Genomic DNA, 16,751 nt, shown 5'->3' with positions numbered 1-16,751 from the left:
ATTGCAGTTGATACGTTCATTTGAAAATATAAATGGAGCAAATACGAGCCCAATCCGAGGATAGACACAATGTGTATTTGAGAATGATGCATAGACACATGGATTTAAAAATTTATAGATATAAAACAAATGTGGAGCAAGCTCGAGGATTTTAAAAGATACCAATAGACGCAATATGCATCTTAGAATATTAATACTCTATGAGTATTTATTATTTTTCTAGTTATTCTGAAATCAATTTAATTGACATCTGATATGCTGAAGGACTAACTGTATAATGCTTGAAGTATTACCTGCTATTATCCGACTGAAAGTTTTTTTTTTATAATTTTTAACTCACTTCATTTATTCTAATGTTAGATTCATTGAGACCTTCTTTGCAGAATAATTAGTTATGAACCGGGTCGCGGTTCATAACTAATATGTGTTATGATGCACCGCCGGTTATGCACCGGATTGTGTTTACTACAATTTTTTATTATGAAATAAAACACAAAGTAAACACAAAGTGATTGTGTTACTACAATTCTCTACAGCCCGGACTGTGTTATGCAACGCCGGTAGGGACTGTAAAGTCCAGTGCCGTACTTTTTTTTCGTGTGGGAGAGGTGGTCAGAGAAACTCGGAAAGGGGCTATACCAATTAAAATTGAAAGTTCTTGGGCTTTTTTAAGGGTCTAAAAAAAAAACAATAACATAAACATAACATAATAATACTTTTCAACCGGGTCGCGGTTGAAACTTCAGCCAACATTAGCGTTCTCTTTGACGGACAATTTAAGTATGTTCGTTGACATTATATATATATTTTTTTTTCTAGACTTCTTCTGCTAGAGGCTTAAGTGTAAATTGAAAATGATTGTAGCCAACATTGTTATCTGACTGAGAATTAGAATTATATTTAATCTGTTATTAATTTCATATTATTTAAACTAACTTCTCTAGATGGTTATGTACTAAAATACAAGAAACTCCACGCAATACTTAATTATTTTAGTGATTCATTGTCATCCCGTTATATGTGAACTCCTTTAATTAATTTAAATTATGTCTGTTTGTGTTAAATTTTAATTTATTTTCATTTCCTACGCTGAAAAATTATTTAATTAAGACATTTGACAGGCTGTTCAGCCCATCAAGGAGGTGCTAGATTAATTTCTTCCACAGGGTTCTGTCGTCTGTGTGTGGTCGAATAAACTCCATAAACATCATTATTGAATATATTATGCCGAGATCTCAACTGATCACTTGTTTTTTTTTTCTTCCCTGTCAAAGAATACGGGGCTGATAATAGTGCTAGGCATGCTAGGGTATCGTCCGAGAGCCTCATTGCGAGATCCAGCCATTTGAAACATATTATTTGTAATTATTCAGGGAAGTCAAATGTTTGTCCACCAACTTTTATGCAACAGATTCTTTGCGATACTTTTCGACAACCTTATATTACAAATGCCCCGAAGACATTTCTGAAGAAAAGGGTCAAGTTAACACTACTTCTGCTATTAAAAGCAAATTTACAGGTTCTACCCTAGATTTAGTGAATTATGTTTTAGGTAACTGTACTTAAAATGATACATTAGACATACTAGGGTAAAATCAAAAACTAGTTAGTAGATGAAAGAATGTGGATGTTTAGAAATTCAGAAATTTTTATAAGAGTATTCTAATATTTCAAAGTTTATAAAAGCATATTCAAAAACTGTTTGACTATATTATTTACGAAATACTGAGCAGTCAACTTTATATTATTTTTTTTCCCTAATCCTCATCCAAATTAATGTTCAGGGTATTTCCGGACTCTATGGACTCCTAATTTTAACCAACAAAAATTTGAATTTGCAAAAATTTTCGATGGTAGCTCTGGTTTCCTTATCTCTGAATCAAACCTTTTGATGGATCCAGAAACCAAATGCTTGAGCCTCGCCATACTCATCCTTGTTGACACATTGACCTAGACATATGAATGATACGTATTTTTGGTTGATTATAATGTCACAGTTTTAATACACGAGTATATCTTCTCTTGTTTCAAAACTTTATTGACTGAAAGTGTTGAACAGAGTTATGCGGGGAATATATTATTGATGATTTAGTCGCAGTTAAATTTATTTTTATCTATAATTGCGACTACAGTATGGACTGAACGTGACGTTGATTTTTTTTATTATTTTAGAACTTCTTTCATATGGCATTACAAAACTCGCAGTTTTGCTCTACGAGATGGAATGAAAATCACCGAATTCTGAGCTGGGGAGATTTTCCTGACGGTCAATGCAACCATAATGAATTTGGAGACTATGGAGGGTGCAGCCCACAAGCCCTAAAATTTGAGGTGAGGATTATGTTGTAGAACTAAATAGTGTCTAATTGGCCCCCGCGAATTAGATCACTTAGCTTCCTATGTACCTGACTGAATGTGCATAGTCCTTGCTTAGACTTCGCTTCACCCTTAGAAAATTCAATCAGAACTGAACAATATTAAAATATATATGACGCAAGCCAGAAAATTTGAAATTTTTATTAAGTAGCACAACCACATAGTGTAAGCATCTAAAGGGAACGATTTTATGTCAGTTATGTGAAACGGTGTAGCATTTTCGGAACTGGTTTTACACAATCAAACAGTTCGTGGTAACGAACTGTAGTAAGGAGCGACCCGGCTCAATAGTAACCAAAACTTTAAAAAATGGAATTTGGTACCAATAGCTACATAAAAAGAATCCCTTTTAATGCTAATTTTAAATATATAAGTTTCATCAAGTTTAGTCTTACCCATCAAAAGTTACGAGCCTGAGAAAATTCGCGTTATTTTAGAAAATAGGGAAACACCCCCTAAAAGCTATAGGATCTTAACGAAAATCACACCATCAGATTCAGCGTATCAGAGAACCATACTGTAGAAGTTTCAAGCTCCTATCTACAAAAATATGGAATTTTATATTTTTTGCCAGAAGGCAGATCACGGATGCGTGTTTATTTGTTTTTTTTTCCAGGGGTGATCGTATCGACCCAGTTGTCTTAGAATGTTGCGAGAGGGCTCATTCTAAAGGAAATGAAAAGTTCTAGTGTCCTTTTTAAGTGAACAAAAAAATTGGAGGGCACCTAGGCCCCCTTCCACGCTAATTATTCTCCCAAAGTCAACGGATCAAAATTCTGAGATAATCATTTTATTCAGCGTAGTCGAAAAATCTTATAACTATGTCTTTGGGGACGACTTACTCCCCCGCAGTCCCCGTGGGAGGGGTTACAAGTTCAAAACTTTGACCAGTGCTTGCATATAGTAATGGTTATTGGGAAGTGTACAGGCGTTTTCAGGAGGATTTTTTTGTTGGAGGCAAGGGTTGAGAAGAGGGGGATATGCTGGGGGAACTTTCCATCGAGGAATTTGTCATGGGGAATAAAATTTCCATGAAGGGAGCGCAGGATTTACTAGCATTACTTAAAAAAAAAACAATGAAAAAATAAACATGAAAAAGTTTTTTTCAGCTGGAAGTAAGCAGCAGCATTAAAACTTAAAACGAACAGAAATTATTACCCATGTGAGGGGTTCATTTCCTCCTAATACCTCGCTCTTTACGCTAAAGTATTTTTAGTAATTTCAACTATTTATTCTGCGGCTTTTGTGATTCAGGGGTCATTCTTAATGAATTGGGACAAAATTTTAGCTTTAGTGTAAAGAGCGAGGTACTGACGAGGGGGTGAACCCCCTCATATATGTAATAAAAACATGAGAATACAAAAGTTATTTTTCGAAGCTAATTTATAAGTTACGTATATCTTTTATTTATAAAAAGATTCGTAAAAAATTAAAAGTTCTAGTTGCCTTTTTAATTAACCGAAAATCGGAGGGCAACTAGGCTTCCTCCCCCGCTCTTTCTTCCTCAAAATCATTCGATCAAAATTATGAGAAAGCCATTTAGCCAAAAAAAGAATATACAAATTTTGTCGTAATTATTCCTCTGCGGAGAGCCAAAATCAAAACATGTATTGATTCAAAAACGTTCAGAATATGAATAAAAAAATAAGTTTTTTTAAATGAAAGTAAGGAGCGATATTAAAACTTAAAACGAACAGAAATTACTCCGTATATGAAAGGGGCTTTTCCTTCTCAACGCCCCGCTCTTTACGCTAAAGTTTTTTACTGTTTTAAAATGTAGAGTTAAGAGAAAGAGTCAAACTTTAGCGTAAAGAGCGGGGCGTTGAGGAGGAAAAGCCCCTTTCATATACGGAGTAATTTCTGTTCGTTTTAAGTTTTAATTTAGCTCCTTACTTTCATTTAAAAAAACTTGTTTTTTTTTATTTAATTACAATTATAGGCGGGTTATGAGATACCTATAATTGAATTGATAAAAAGATGATATACCTAGAGCTTTCAATGTATATATATATATATATATATATATATATATATATATATATATATATATATATATATATATATATATATATATATATATATATATATATATATATATATATATATATATATATATATATATATATATATATATATATATATTCGTGATGCCAGTATTCTAGAAACACAGGACCTGATATACCATTAGTCAACTTTATACCCTAAACTTTCACTAATGCTATTTGGAACTCCTTTTAAAGAAATGAAAATGTTGGTTTTCATGGGTAACATCACCAAGGAAATCATTCCAAATATTGGTGCAACTTCTTATAAAGCTGTTCCTTAATCTTTATTGCGGGTTCTCTCCTCGTATGGGTGATCACACCGTACCTTTTCTTTTCGTGTATACTGGCAAACGGCAGTACAAGTCAAGATATTTCGTGTGAGTAGATAGTTCGCTGCGACTCGGTGTTGGATGTATTTGTAGAATACAGCCGTTGATGCCCCGTCAAATATCTTCAGTAAAGGCTGCAATGGTACCCGACCAGCACTTCAGCTTGCTGTTGAAGCTGTCTATGTGATCCTCCGGATGAGTGTCAGTAGGGATTCAGGTGCCCCTGCAAACGTTAGTAACCGTATTTAGTAGTTGGTGTAAGGCGAGACTTTCGCAGAGAGATGGCCGAGCTAAATGGTAACATACTCTTAGATTGAAGTGTCAATCCCATATTTCTTTCCCAAGAGAACTGTGCCTGCTCGTGATGGGTACCCATGATAGGTCTGAGGATAAACGTATTCTCAAAAGTCCAAAAGACGAACTTTGATCTATTATTTGTCCTGGTTTACCTGATTACTTTAAGGCACTGTATAGTCTGTTGAATTTCCAAGCAGAGTAGTTAGTGCAGTCGAAGGTGGTATCTATGGGATGAGGGAAGTCAGTGCTCCTTGCCGATTTTACCCCTCGGTAAAGGCCTTGGCAGTCATATTTCGCCTAAGAATCTTGGATCTTAACCCTGTTGGTCTTAAAGAAGCGAATGGGTAACCCCTTTGAAAATAGCAATGCCTTCTTAACAACTCTCCACCAATTTTGTGGTAAAATTCTCCTTTTGCCGTAGACAGGATCGGAGCACCACCTTTGTTTTTAATACATTGTTTAGTTCAAATTGTTTAACTCATCGTTTTTCATCAACGCTGGTTCTATTCATTTTTAACCATCTTTTGTTTAAATACCCTACTTGTATGGAAGTAGGCTTTGCAGAAATTCCCCCAGATATCTGCGCTTTTCAGATTTTGATCGCTATTAAAAATTGTTCTTATTTTTGCTCGTATAATTGAAATTTTTCTATCGGAGACGATTTAGTTATTTATTACACGTTAATTTGAAGGGTCACTTGGTGACAAATCTAACTGTAAATTCAACTCTTGCGAAAACCGGAAGAAGAACGGGTTCCAACATTTACAATTAGAAACATCAAAAACCTGGACTAAATTGGAATTAAATTCCTTGCTCTGTATCCTAAATATCTCTACTATTTATTTTTATTTAATTTTATGTATTTTTATCTTATTTTATCTAATTTTAGTTAAATTGACCTAAACAAAACATGCAAAACCATACATTACAAATTTTTGGCTTCAAATATCCGCAATAAAGTTCGTAGAAATTGTAAGAATTTCATAATGCTAATAGGGATTGTTTGAATTAAAACAAAACAACCTAAAATGGAATCCATCTCATGATCAATTATGCATTGCAATCAAACTAACTTCGTGCCGAATAACTGCCTGCGTATTTCAGTGAAAGATTTCTTGACATATGGGGTTAAAAAAAGCTTATATTTAGGATACATTTTACAAATCCATAGTTGGACTAGAAACAAGCAGAAATATCAATGAATAAAATTGGATCTATCCTTCCACCCCCAACCAACTCTCACGCTCTCTGATCACCTGAGTATCATTTGTGCTTTACTGAAAACTAAATTTATCAGATCTTTTATTCCAAAATTCATGATTATGAGCTTCATTTTTTATTTGTAAAGAAGCAAACAGTTTACATGAGTAAACACTTACATTGGGCTTTTCATTAATCTTGTAATATCGATTTAGCTTGTTTTCTATGAAGCAAAATATCGATTTTATTTTACTTTGTAACGTTTCACTGCCTTTTTTTTTGAAAAAAATAGTTTTCTATATTTGAATGTAGTGAAATAATGCACTCTTGGAGACTGTTAACAGTAAATAATATTTTTAAATAGCAGTTTCAGCTAATTATTCACTAATTACAAATATATCTGGTAGTTTTTGCAAATTCTGAATCAAATCCAATATTTCCCGTCAATTTCATTTGATAATTAACTATGTAGACTTCCTTTTCAGGACATCAAAAAACTCAAGGATTTGGAAGGTTACAAGAACTTTTTTGCAAGAAAATTTGATAGCACCGTTTCTCAAACTGTACTTACTGCCATGGACGAAGAAGTTTTCGGAGAGTATCATCAAGGTAAGATTAGAACTTCCCCTTTAACAGACAAATCCAGTTTCTTTCCTGCCAAGCAAATCAAGTATCCCTTATTGAGTGAAAAATAGCCATTATTTGGTAGAATTCAATGCTTTACCTTGATCTAGCAGAAGAACAGTAGACTTACCTACATCGTAGAGTCAGGTGACATGTTTTAGCTGCTTCAGCCTTCACATGCATAAACCCAAAAAATTAGACTGAGCACAGTTGCCGCTTTTCGGCTAATCTGCTTGTTTTTTAACATCTACAATACAGAGTACGAAGGGCTATTCTCTTAAAAAATTCCCAAAACTGTAGTCTAAATGCACTATCTTTCACGTCCCCGCCTATAATTTCATGTCGGTGGCAAAACAGAACCCCATAGAGGCAGCTTTCGCCGCTAGTTCATTCAGATTATGTTGAATGTGGTCCTATCAGTGAGCCACGAGAACAATATCGTCAGCAAAATCACGGTCGTGTATTTGACGCTCGGGGCTTAGTTGTCTGCCTCCTCTAAAATGGCAAGCTCGAAGCACAAGTATGATCAGTGGCAAGTCAATCACTCTTTACTGACTACCATGTTCAGACTACATAATGATTTAGTATTTGCGCTATAGTGATTAGCTTTATTTCCCAGTACTTTATTCAACTTTAGTTAACTGCATACCAAAGCTGACTAGCATTTAACATATGTAAAGAATAATACCTGGTCTAACGTACTTACAGCTTAAGAGAGTATTGAGGTGATAGATTCTCTGGTTTAATGCTCCAAAATAATCATATTATTAGGCTCTTGAGGTAGTGGGGAGCCATAGATGGTAACTTTAAGCTACCTGTTCATCAAATTACTTGTCATAATTTGGGTGTATTTAAAGTAATTTTTTTTAATCACTATCTTTTGTATTTAAGATGCTTTGAAATGTAAATAACTGAAGAAGCTCTTTCTATATCATCGCCTATATAGTATTATAGTATTAGGGTCACCGTTTCATACCTTATACTTGAGCCAAAATTATCTCTCGCGTTTTTTTAGAAAGTTTTTTGAGGAAGTATACATGAATTTGTGAAATCTCTCCTAGTTTGCACTCTTACTTGACCAATCTAAAAAAACACAAAACTGGGACCAAGTTTCAGCTAAAAAATAAAAGTAATTATTTTTAATTTCATACTATAAATTTGACTAATTGATTCTGTCTGAGAGCGTCTTGCAGATTTCTTTTTTGCAACTGTACTTGAGTGATATTTAGCAAAACCAAAATTTTGACAATAAATTATTTTTTGTTATGGTCTATTGCCTTCTTATTGGTTAGGTCTTTGGAACTGCAGTGGTTTGTCATAACTCAAATTTTTCTTTTTTCTTTTTTATAGTTTCTTATAGTTCTTATATTTCTTTTTATAGTTCTATAGTTTATCATTCTATAGTTCTTTTTATAGTTCTTATAGTTTCATTTTTCTTTCAACTGTTTCAAGGATCTTACAAAGTTGACGAAAAAGGACGAATAACTGAAAAATACACCTTTCTTTCAACTTTCTAGCAGCTCCAGAAATTTCAAATTTCCAGTAGTTCCGAGGCTGTTCTCAACCTTTGAAAGTTAATTTTTGCAAGGTCATATCAATATAAAATTGGAAGAGAATGAAGCTATAACAAACACAGCATGTAGAAGTTACAAAAAGGATGCAAACAGTATATTCTTCCATCTAATAAAAAGAGCCAAAAAAAAACAACAATTGGTTTATTATCCTACCGTTAATTAGAATATGGTATTATTAGCTGGTCCATTTGCACAAGTTGTTCCTGGGCATTGACCAGACCTCTGTAAAGATTCTAGTTTTCTTTATGATTAATATTGCTGTAAATATGAATTTTTCGTGATTTATTTTTAGATTTGAATATAAGTTGCGTAGTTTTACTCAATCTTTTTTAAAGAACGGCTTCCTGACAATTGTTTGTTGGTCAAACCATTCAAGCTTAACAGTCAACTCTCAATGTAATTAAGGTCGTAAACCCTGTCCATATTTAAAAAAAAAATGGTTTTCAAAGGGTGCTAACTTCGTCGGAGGATATTCAAGACCATTTGTTGATCCACTCGAACAAAGATTCTAGTGACAAGCCGAGTAGTAATACTGTTTAAAGGATCTGCGGCACATCATGAGCTTTAGACATATCCAAAGGCCAGATCACATCCCATTCGACTTTACAGTCAACTCTTTATGCAGTAAAATCATATATGCCGGTCATATAGAAAAGCTGCACACTTTGATAAGGCATTTTCCCAGAGGAAGTTTTACTATCAAAGTCGTTTTCTATTCGGTCTACCAAAAATCCTAGAGACAAACTGTATAGTGACACTGGCTAAACAACCTGCGTCACAGCCGTCACAGCCACAGGAAATGCTTTGGAATAATACAGTAATGCGCGTTCCTATCTTTTCCATTGACGAGTTTTCGGGCACATCATGTCTTGCGCATTTCTCCTTGACTCCTCCTTCGTACGTGCATGACAAATTTATACCGATGACTGGTCGTATATGCGGTAGATAGTGTTGAAAAAACTCCAACAATAGTTCTTCCGCTTACCACATCAGTTTATGGCGTTGTGATATATTCATTTTCTTTAAGGAATGTGCATTGCTTTGTATACCTTTGCTGTGGTCACGCCACAGACTTTGGACATTCATAGGCCCCGCAAATCAAATTATTAAAAATAAATTTGATAAACATTCATTACGGTAAATATAATTAATATTTATATAGCATTATCAATGTTAATTAGTTTTAAAGTGACAAATGATCTTAGGCTAGCATCTTTCAGCCATTAAATAAAAAAAAAAAATAACTGAAAGTAAGGAACGATATTAAAACTCAAAACGAACAGAAATTATTGGTATATGATAGGGGTTGTCTCCTCCTTAACGCCTTGCTCTGTACGCTAAAGTTTGACTCTTTGTCACAACTCTACTTTTTAAAATAATAAAACCTTTAGCGCCAAGAGTTAGGCGTTGAGGAGGGGACAGCCCCTTTCATATACGGAATAATTTCTTTTCGTTTTAAGTTTTAATGTCGATCCTTACTTTCAGTTAAAAAGACTTTCTTTTTTATTTCTGAACGTTTTTCAAATAGCGCAGGTTCGAATTTGGCACACCTTACATAAGAAATTAAACAAAATTAACATTTTAGTTTTGGCAGATTTATTCCGTAAATGAAGAGTTGCCCCCTCTTCAATACCCTGCTCGTTACGCTACCTCTGTTAGCACTTAAAAAAAACTTCCTATCAAACAGTTCGTGGTAACGAGGAACTGTAGTAAGGAGCGACCCGGCTCAATAGTAAACGAAACTCTAAAAAACGGAATTTCGATGCTAAAATATACATCAAAAGAATCAAATTTTTATGTTGATTTTAAATATATAAATTTCATCAAATTTAGTCTTTGTCATCAAAAGTTACGAGCCTGAAAAAATTTGACTTATTTTAGAAAATAGGGAAAAACACCCCCTAAAGGTCACAGAATCTTAACGAAAATCACACCATCGCATTCGGCGTATCAGAGAACCCTATAGCAGAATTTTCAAGCTCCTATTTACAAAAATGTGGAATTTCGTATTTTTTGCCAGAAGACAAATCACGGGTGCGTGTTTATTTGTTTGTTTGTTTTTTGTTTTTTTTTTATTTTCCCCAGGGGTCATCGTATCGACCAAGTGTTCCCAGAATGTCGCAAGAGGGCTCATTCTAACGGAAATGAAAAGTTCTAGTGCCCTTTTAAGTGACCAAAAAATTGGAGGGCACCTAGGCCTCTCCCACGCTTTTTTTCTCCAAAGTCAACAGATCAAAATTTTGAGATAGCCATTTTGTTCCGCATAGTCAAAAACCATAATAACTATGTCTTTGGGAATGACTTACTCCCCCACAGTCCCTGGGGGAGAGGCTGCAAGTTACAAACTTTGACCAGTGTTTACATATAATAATGGTTATTGGGAAGCGTACAGTTGTTTTCAGGGGATTTTTTTGGTTTTGGGGGTGGGGTTGAGGGGAAGGGGCTATGTGGGAGGATCTTTCCTTGGAGAAATATGTCATGGGGGAACAGAAATTCAATGAAAAGTGCGCAGTATTTTCTAAATTTAACTATAAATAAACAATGAAAAAATAAACATGGACATGTTTTTTCAATTGAAAGTAAAAAGTAGCATTGAAACTTAAAACGAACAGAGATTATTACGGATATGAGGGGTTCTGGAAAACTTTAGCACAAAGAGCGAGGTATTTAGGAGGAGATAAATACCTCGCTCTTTATGCTATAGTATTTTTAGTAATTTCAACTATTTATTCTACGGCTTTTCTGATTCAGGGGTCATTCTTAAAGAATTGGGACAAAAATTACGATTTAGTGTAAAGAACGAGGTATTAATGAGGGTACAAACCCGCTCATATACATAATAAAAATTAAAGAATATAAAAGTTTGTTACGTAAGTTAGTTCTTAAGTTAAGTATATTTTTTACTAATAAAAAAATTCGTTAAAAATTAAAATTTATAGTTGCCTCTTTATGTAACCGAAAAATTGCATGGCAACTAGGCCTCCTTCCCCATCCCTTATTTTTTAAAATCGTCTGATCAAAACTAAGAGAAAGCCATTTAGCCAAAAATGGAATTAATATGCGAATTTCATTTTAATAATTTATGTGTGGAGAGCCAAAATCAAACATGCATTAATTCAAAAACGTTCAGAAATTACATAAAAAGCTAGTTTTTTTAACTGAAAGTAAGGAGCGACATTAAAACTTAAAACAAACAGAAATTACTCCGTATATGAAATGGGTTGTCCCCTCCGCAATCTCTCGCTCTTTACGCTAAAGTTTGACTCTTTGCAAAAATTCTGCTTTTTAAAACAATTAAAAGTTTTAGCGTAAAGAGCGAGGGATTGCGGAGGGGACACCCCATTTCATATACGAAATAATTTCTGTTCGTTTTAAGTTTTAATCTCGCTCCTTACTTTCAGTTAAAAAAACTAGTTTTTTTATGTAATTCTAATTAAAACCCCATTTTTCAGTCTTAGTAAACAGTCAAACTTTACTGTAAAGAGTATCGTATTGAGGAGGGGACAACCCTTTATATGTGGAATAATTTCTGTTAATTTTTCGAATAATTCCGGTAAATCTGGTTTACCCTCTATGAAATATACCCCTCCCCTCACGGAAAACTCCTCTGTGGAAATTTCATCCGAGGTAAAGTGCACCCCCCCCCCCGGTCAAATTCCCTCCAGATAGTTCAATCCTTATTTCGTATATGAAAGAGGCTTCTCTTTCCTCAACGACTCGCTCTTTACTATGAAGTTTGACTGCCCCTTTACAGCCCCTATCATATACGGAATAATTTCTTTTCGTTTTAAGTTTTGATGTTGTTCCTTACTTTCAGTTAAAGAAACTTGTTTTTTATTTAATTTCTGAAGGTTTTTTAATTTCTGCAATTTGGATCACCGTACATGAGAAGTTAAAATAAAATTTGCACATTAATTTTGGCAGATTTATTCCGTATATGAAGGCTTGCCCCCTCCTCAGTACCTTGTTCTTTACGCTAAAGCTGTTAGTTCTTTTAAAAAAGCTTCCTATTCTAATTAAACTGTCACGGGTTACCCCGTCTTTCAGTTTTAGTAAACAGTCAAACTTTAGAGTAAAGAGCAAGGTATTGAGGAGAGGACAACCCTTCATATATGGAATAATTTCTGTTCGGTTTTCATGTAATGCCGGTAAACCTGGCTCACCATCTATGAAATATACCCCTCCCCCTCACAGAAAGCTCTTCCGCGGAAATTTCATCCAGCGTAACGTGCACCCTCCCCCCGCTAAATTCCCTGCAGACAGTTACATTCTCGCTGAGAATCCCCCTCCCTGTATGATTACATGCGGAAGATTCTCTGAAACATTCTCCTTAGTATTCTTTTGCTAGAATAAGGCTTTAATCTCTAATCAGTTTCTCGGTCATTAAAGAAATGCCCCCTTCCTTGAAATTTATTTCCCAGAAAACAAAACTCGTGGAAAAATACCCCTAGATAATTCCCCCAGAACATCTCCTCATTAACAATTTGGTAAAAAGAATGCGAGACAATTAAAACAAATTTCATATAACAATTTTGTCAAATCCCTCAGTGTAACATATCCCCTGGAATATTCAGACCTCCCTCCGCCGAAATTTTCCTATTCGAGGAAGATTTTCTCCGCTGAAATCCACCCCAAGCACATCCACCCCCCCCCCAAAAAAAAAAATTTATGTATACTTCCCAATAACAAATTTGCATTTGCCATTTGCAGCAGTTTCTCCTGCATCTCCGTTTGTGGCACGCAATGGCGACATCTCTAAGAAATATAAGGTCCCCAGCCCTTCCATGGCCATAGAGAGAAGAATCTCGAAATTCAGTACCAATGTTTTAAGACCCAACCACCCCTGGACTAGTGTTATTTTATAATATTTGTAGTGGAAGTGTATTTAAATTTTTGTGCTTTTCTTTCTTTTTCTTTTAAATACTCCGTCTTTTCCGTTTTTGACGGGTAATAAATTATTATTATTAATAATAAACACTATATATAAACAACGGGCGGATTTCATAACTTACTGGCCTCTCATTACTGACTGTCGGGGGTCATTTTACACCTGAAGACATAGTTATTTGATCTTTCCACAATACTGAACAAAATGGCTATCTCAAAATTTTGATTAGATAATTTGGATAAAAATAGGCACGAGGGCGGGCCCAGTTACCCTGTAATATTTTTGGTCATTTAAAAAGTGCACTAGAGCTTTTAATTTCCGTTCGAATGAGCCCTATCCCGATATGATCACGGGTTGATACGATCACCCAAGAGAAAAAAACAATAAACAAACATCCGTGATCTTTCTTCTGGCAAAGAATACAGAACTCCACATTTATGCCGACAACAGTTTGAAACCTCTGTAGTAGGGTTCTATGATACGCTGGATCTGAGGGTGTGATTTCCATTAAGAAAGTATGACTTTTAAGGTGTGTTTCTCCCTTTTTTCGAAAATAAGGCAAATTTTCTCAGGCTCATAACCTTTGAAGAGTAACACTAAACTTATCGAAACTTATATATTTGAAATCAACATGAAAATCCGATGCTTATGACATATTTATTAGTATTATTTATTAATTAGGTTTATTAATCACTATAAGTATTATTATTTATTATTTATTAGTATTAGAGTTTCGGTTACTATTGAGCCGGGTCGCCCCTTACTTACACTTTGTTACCACGAACTGCTTGATTAGATCAAATCGACTTGAAAAAGGCCTTCTACCAAATTCAAGTAGCTAGATGTATTTACCAGTGAATCCAGCTTAGATGAGTCTGAAATTTAATCTCCTTGGCCAATATTCAAGTATCTATTTGGCTTATAATGTTCAAGCTTTCATCCATGTTGGAACTAAAGTCTAAAAATGCCTATAAGATTTCATGCCAAATTTCAGAAACGCTCGAGTCCAACAATTTATGGTAACAAAATATAAATATTGAGTAACTCAGTCCAAAGCCACATCCGCCTCCAAAGTTTCTACAAGAGCCCCATTCATACAAAGTGGCCTGGGAAAGAAAAAATAAATGATACGATGAAGCCTTATTGGTTTTTACTGAGGCAGCACTATTGTCTCACCTATGATGACAAAGCTGGGCCGACAAATTTGACCAATAAAAGAGAACCGATGTGTAATTACTGAAAACTGAATTTATCTAACAGTTGTCAATCAAACCAGGACCCTTTTTCTCTCAAACCAGGACACCTTTTCCTTCTATTCAGTCTTCTATTTCAATTGTGCGCATCAACTTTGCCGTTTTGTTCGATTAATCATATGTTTTTTGTACGCTTGAATTGTACACTACACCTCACTTATATCAACCCGGGTGTTTTGCAGAAACCCTTGGTGATATAAATTACACGACTGAGGTAAATCCCAACTGAAACATATAAATAGGTGTCTAAAGTTTGATTGCTGATTAAAGGAGTCCCGTGCACAATAGGAAACTTTTGAATTCAAATCATCCTCAAAAAATTGTGATACGTACGGCTTTTCCTGCAAGTTATCATATTTCCCATTGAATTTGCAAATGTTTGTGATTTTTCTAATACCGTGTAAACTTTTATATATGTTCCTTTGTAGAAGCAATCCCTTAAAGATACTTTTTATTTCAGATACTCCTGCACTTGACAGCTTTTGGGAGTGTATATACCACCATCAATATGACAGTAATCCTTCAATGGTACAATTCTCTAAATATCTTTTTTCATATATGGTCGGTCAGAAGAAGATAGATTTCATACAACAAAACACGAAAGTCATTGGTTTAGAGGAAATTAACACTTTTTACCACGATGATAGATATGAGGTGGGTTCTTCCAGAAGCTATAATGGTTATCTAAAATGTTGTATTTATAGAAGGAATTTTCCAAGTGTTTCTTTCCATTTATGGAAAGAGACTCTTCGAATTTGAAATAGCTTTGAAATAGAGCAACGCAATTAAAGCAGCCACACGGTACCCAGCCACATATGTGATAGGTGGCCATTATCGTATGCTGATGGTATTTTGTAGTTTTTGGACAATTTAGTATACATGCAGAAAACAATGAATATATTAAATCCCATCTACGATTGGTTGAAATCATGGTTTCAATGTCATTCAATTATGGTGGCATCATAGAAAATTTGTAATAAAGTATCCATTGACACTTAAAGCTAAGAGCGAGTTGGTATTATCGCCTGTATTGGAAAAACTTCAGAAAAGCTTATAGCCTGCTAGTCAGGGTGAAAGATAGTTTTAATAAACAGACTCTTGCTAAAATTTATAATTCAAATGCTTCTGCTCCATGTATTTTGCGTTGTTTAATTTATGAAAATTTTAAGTAAAAGTGATGGAAATTGTATCCGTTTGTGCTTTTTCTGGTTTTGTAAATGTTTTCTTGGAATCCCACTAAGGCTCAGAAATAGGGTACATTATCCTAAAATCTGGAAAGTTTGATAGAACTTCAAAATAGTATCAACAATACGATTGATTTCTTTGACAATCTAGAGAAAATCAAATCGATTTTCTCTAGATTGAAAATCAAGTCGATTTTCCCCTTAACCGTCTTGTTGATATATAAATAGTTTTGTAGCCATAGCCTTAACAAAACTGAGCTATACATTATGAGTATTTATTAGTTATTAATTTTCAAGCTATTATAAGCTATTTATTATCTATTCATAAACTATAATAAGCATTGTAAGCTATTTATTATCGTCCTTTTCTTCAAAAAAGTAATTTATAGTTTTAAGTAGTTTCCAGTGAGCTATCGTCCCTTTCCTCAGAAGTTTTATTTTGTAGTTTTATTTTGGAGTATTATTTTGCAGTTTTCTTTTCGTTTAATTCCAATATTTCTCTGTGCACATTCATGGATGTATAGAGACCATAAAAGAATTATTGTTTCTATTATATGGTTGAATTTTATAAGATAGATTTACCACAACAAAACACAACGTTCAATGATTTATATGATAGGCTATTATTATCATTTATATTATGATCTACAAGAGGTTTGAAAATTAATGTTAAGGAGACTAAGTCACTAAGGCTAGGAATAAGTAAAGATGAAAAGGTGACGTTGGCTAACGAAAAGATTGATTATGTGGCACAACTTCACTTACCTTGGTAGAATTATTAGTAAAGATGATGGGTGCCTTGAAGACCTTGAAAGTAAAATAGCCTAGGTCCAGGGTATTTTGTCACAGCTGAAACAAGTTTGGAAGAATAGGAAGATAAGTCTGCAAACCATGATTAGAATATTGGAAGTTACAGTGATGACGCTGTTCAAATATCGTTTCTGAAGCATGGGCGCTCCGAAAAACAGAGGAAGGTTTGCT

At 34.4% G+C, this 16,751-nt stretch overlaps 1 protein-coding gene across 2 annotated transcripts in view; it reads left to right on the top strand.

Moving 5' to 3' along the window:
- Positions 1 to 16,751, top strand: part of LOC136025295 (xylosyltransferase oxt-like) — a 141,409-nt gene that overhangs the window by 83,745 nt on the left and 40,913 nt on the right. For both annotated transcript variants that reach the window (XM_065701185.1, XM_065701186.1), the window contains exons 9-11: positions 2,173 to 2,331; positions 6,733 to 6,856; positions 15,047 to 15,240. In XM_065701185.1, the coding sequence (XP_065557257.1) occupies positions 2,173 to 2,331; positions 6,733 to 6,856; positions 15,047 to 15,240 (477 nt within the window). The remainder of the gene's footprint in view (positions 1 to 2,172; positions 2,332 to 6,732; positions 6,857 to 15,046; positions 15,241 to 16,751) is intronic.

Source organism: Artemia franciscana, chromosome 3 (genome assembly GCF_032884065.1).
Source record: "Artemia franciscana chromosome 3, ASM3288406v1, whole genome shotgun sequence".
Classification (NCBI taxonomy): Eukaryota; Metazoa; Arthropoda; class Branchiopoda; order Anostraca; family Artemiidae; genus Artemia; species Artemia franciscana.
The sequence above is the reverse complement of the archived record's forward strand: the minus strand, read 5'-3'. Positions and strand labels throughout refer to the sequence as shown.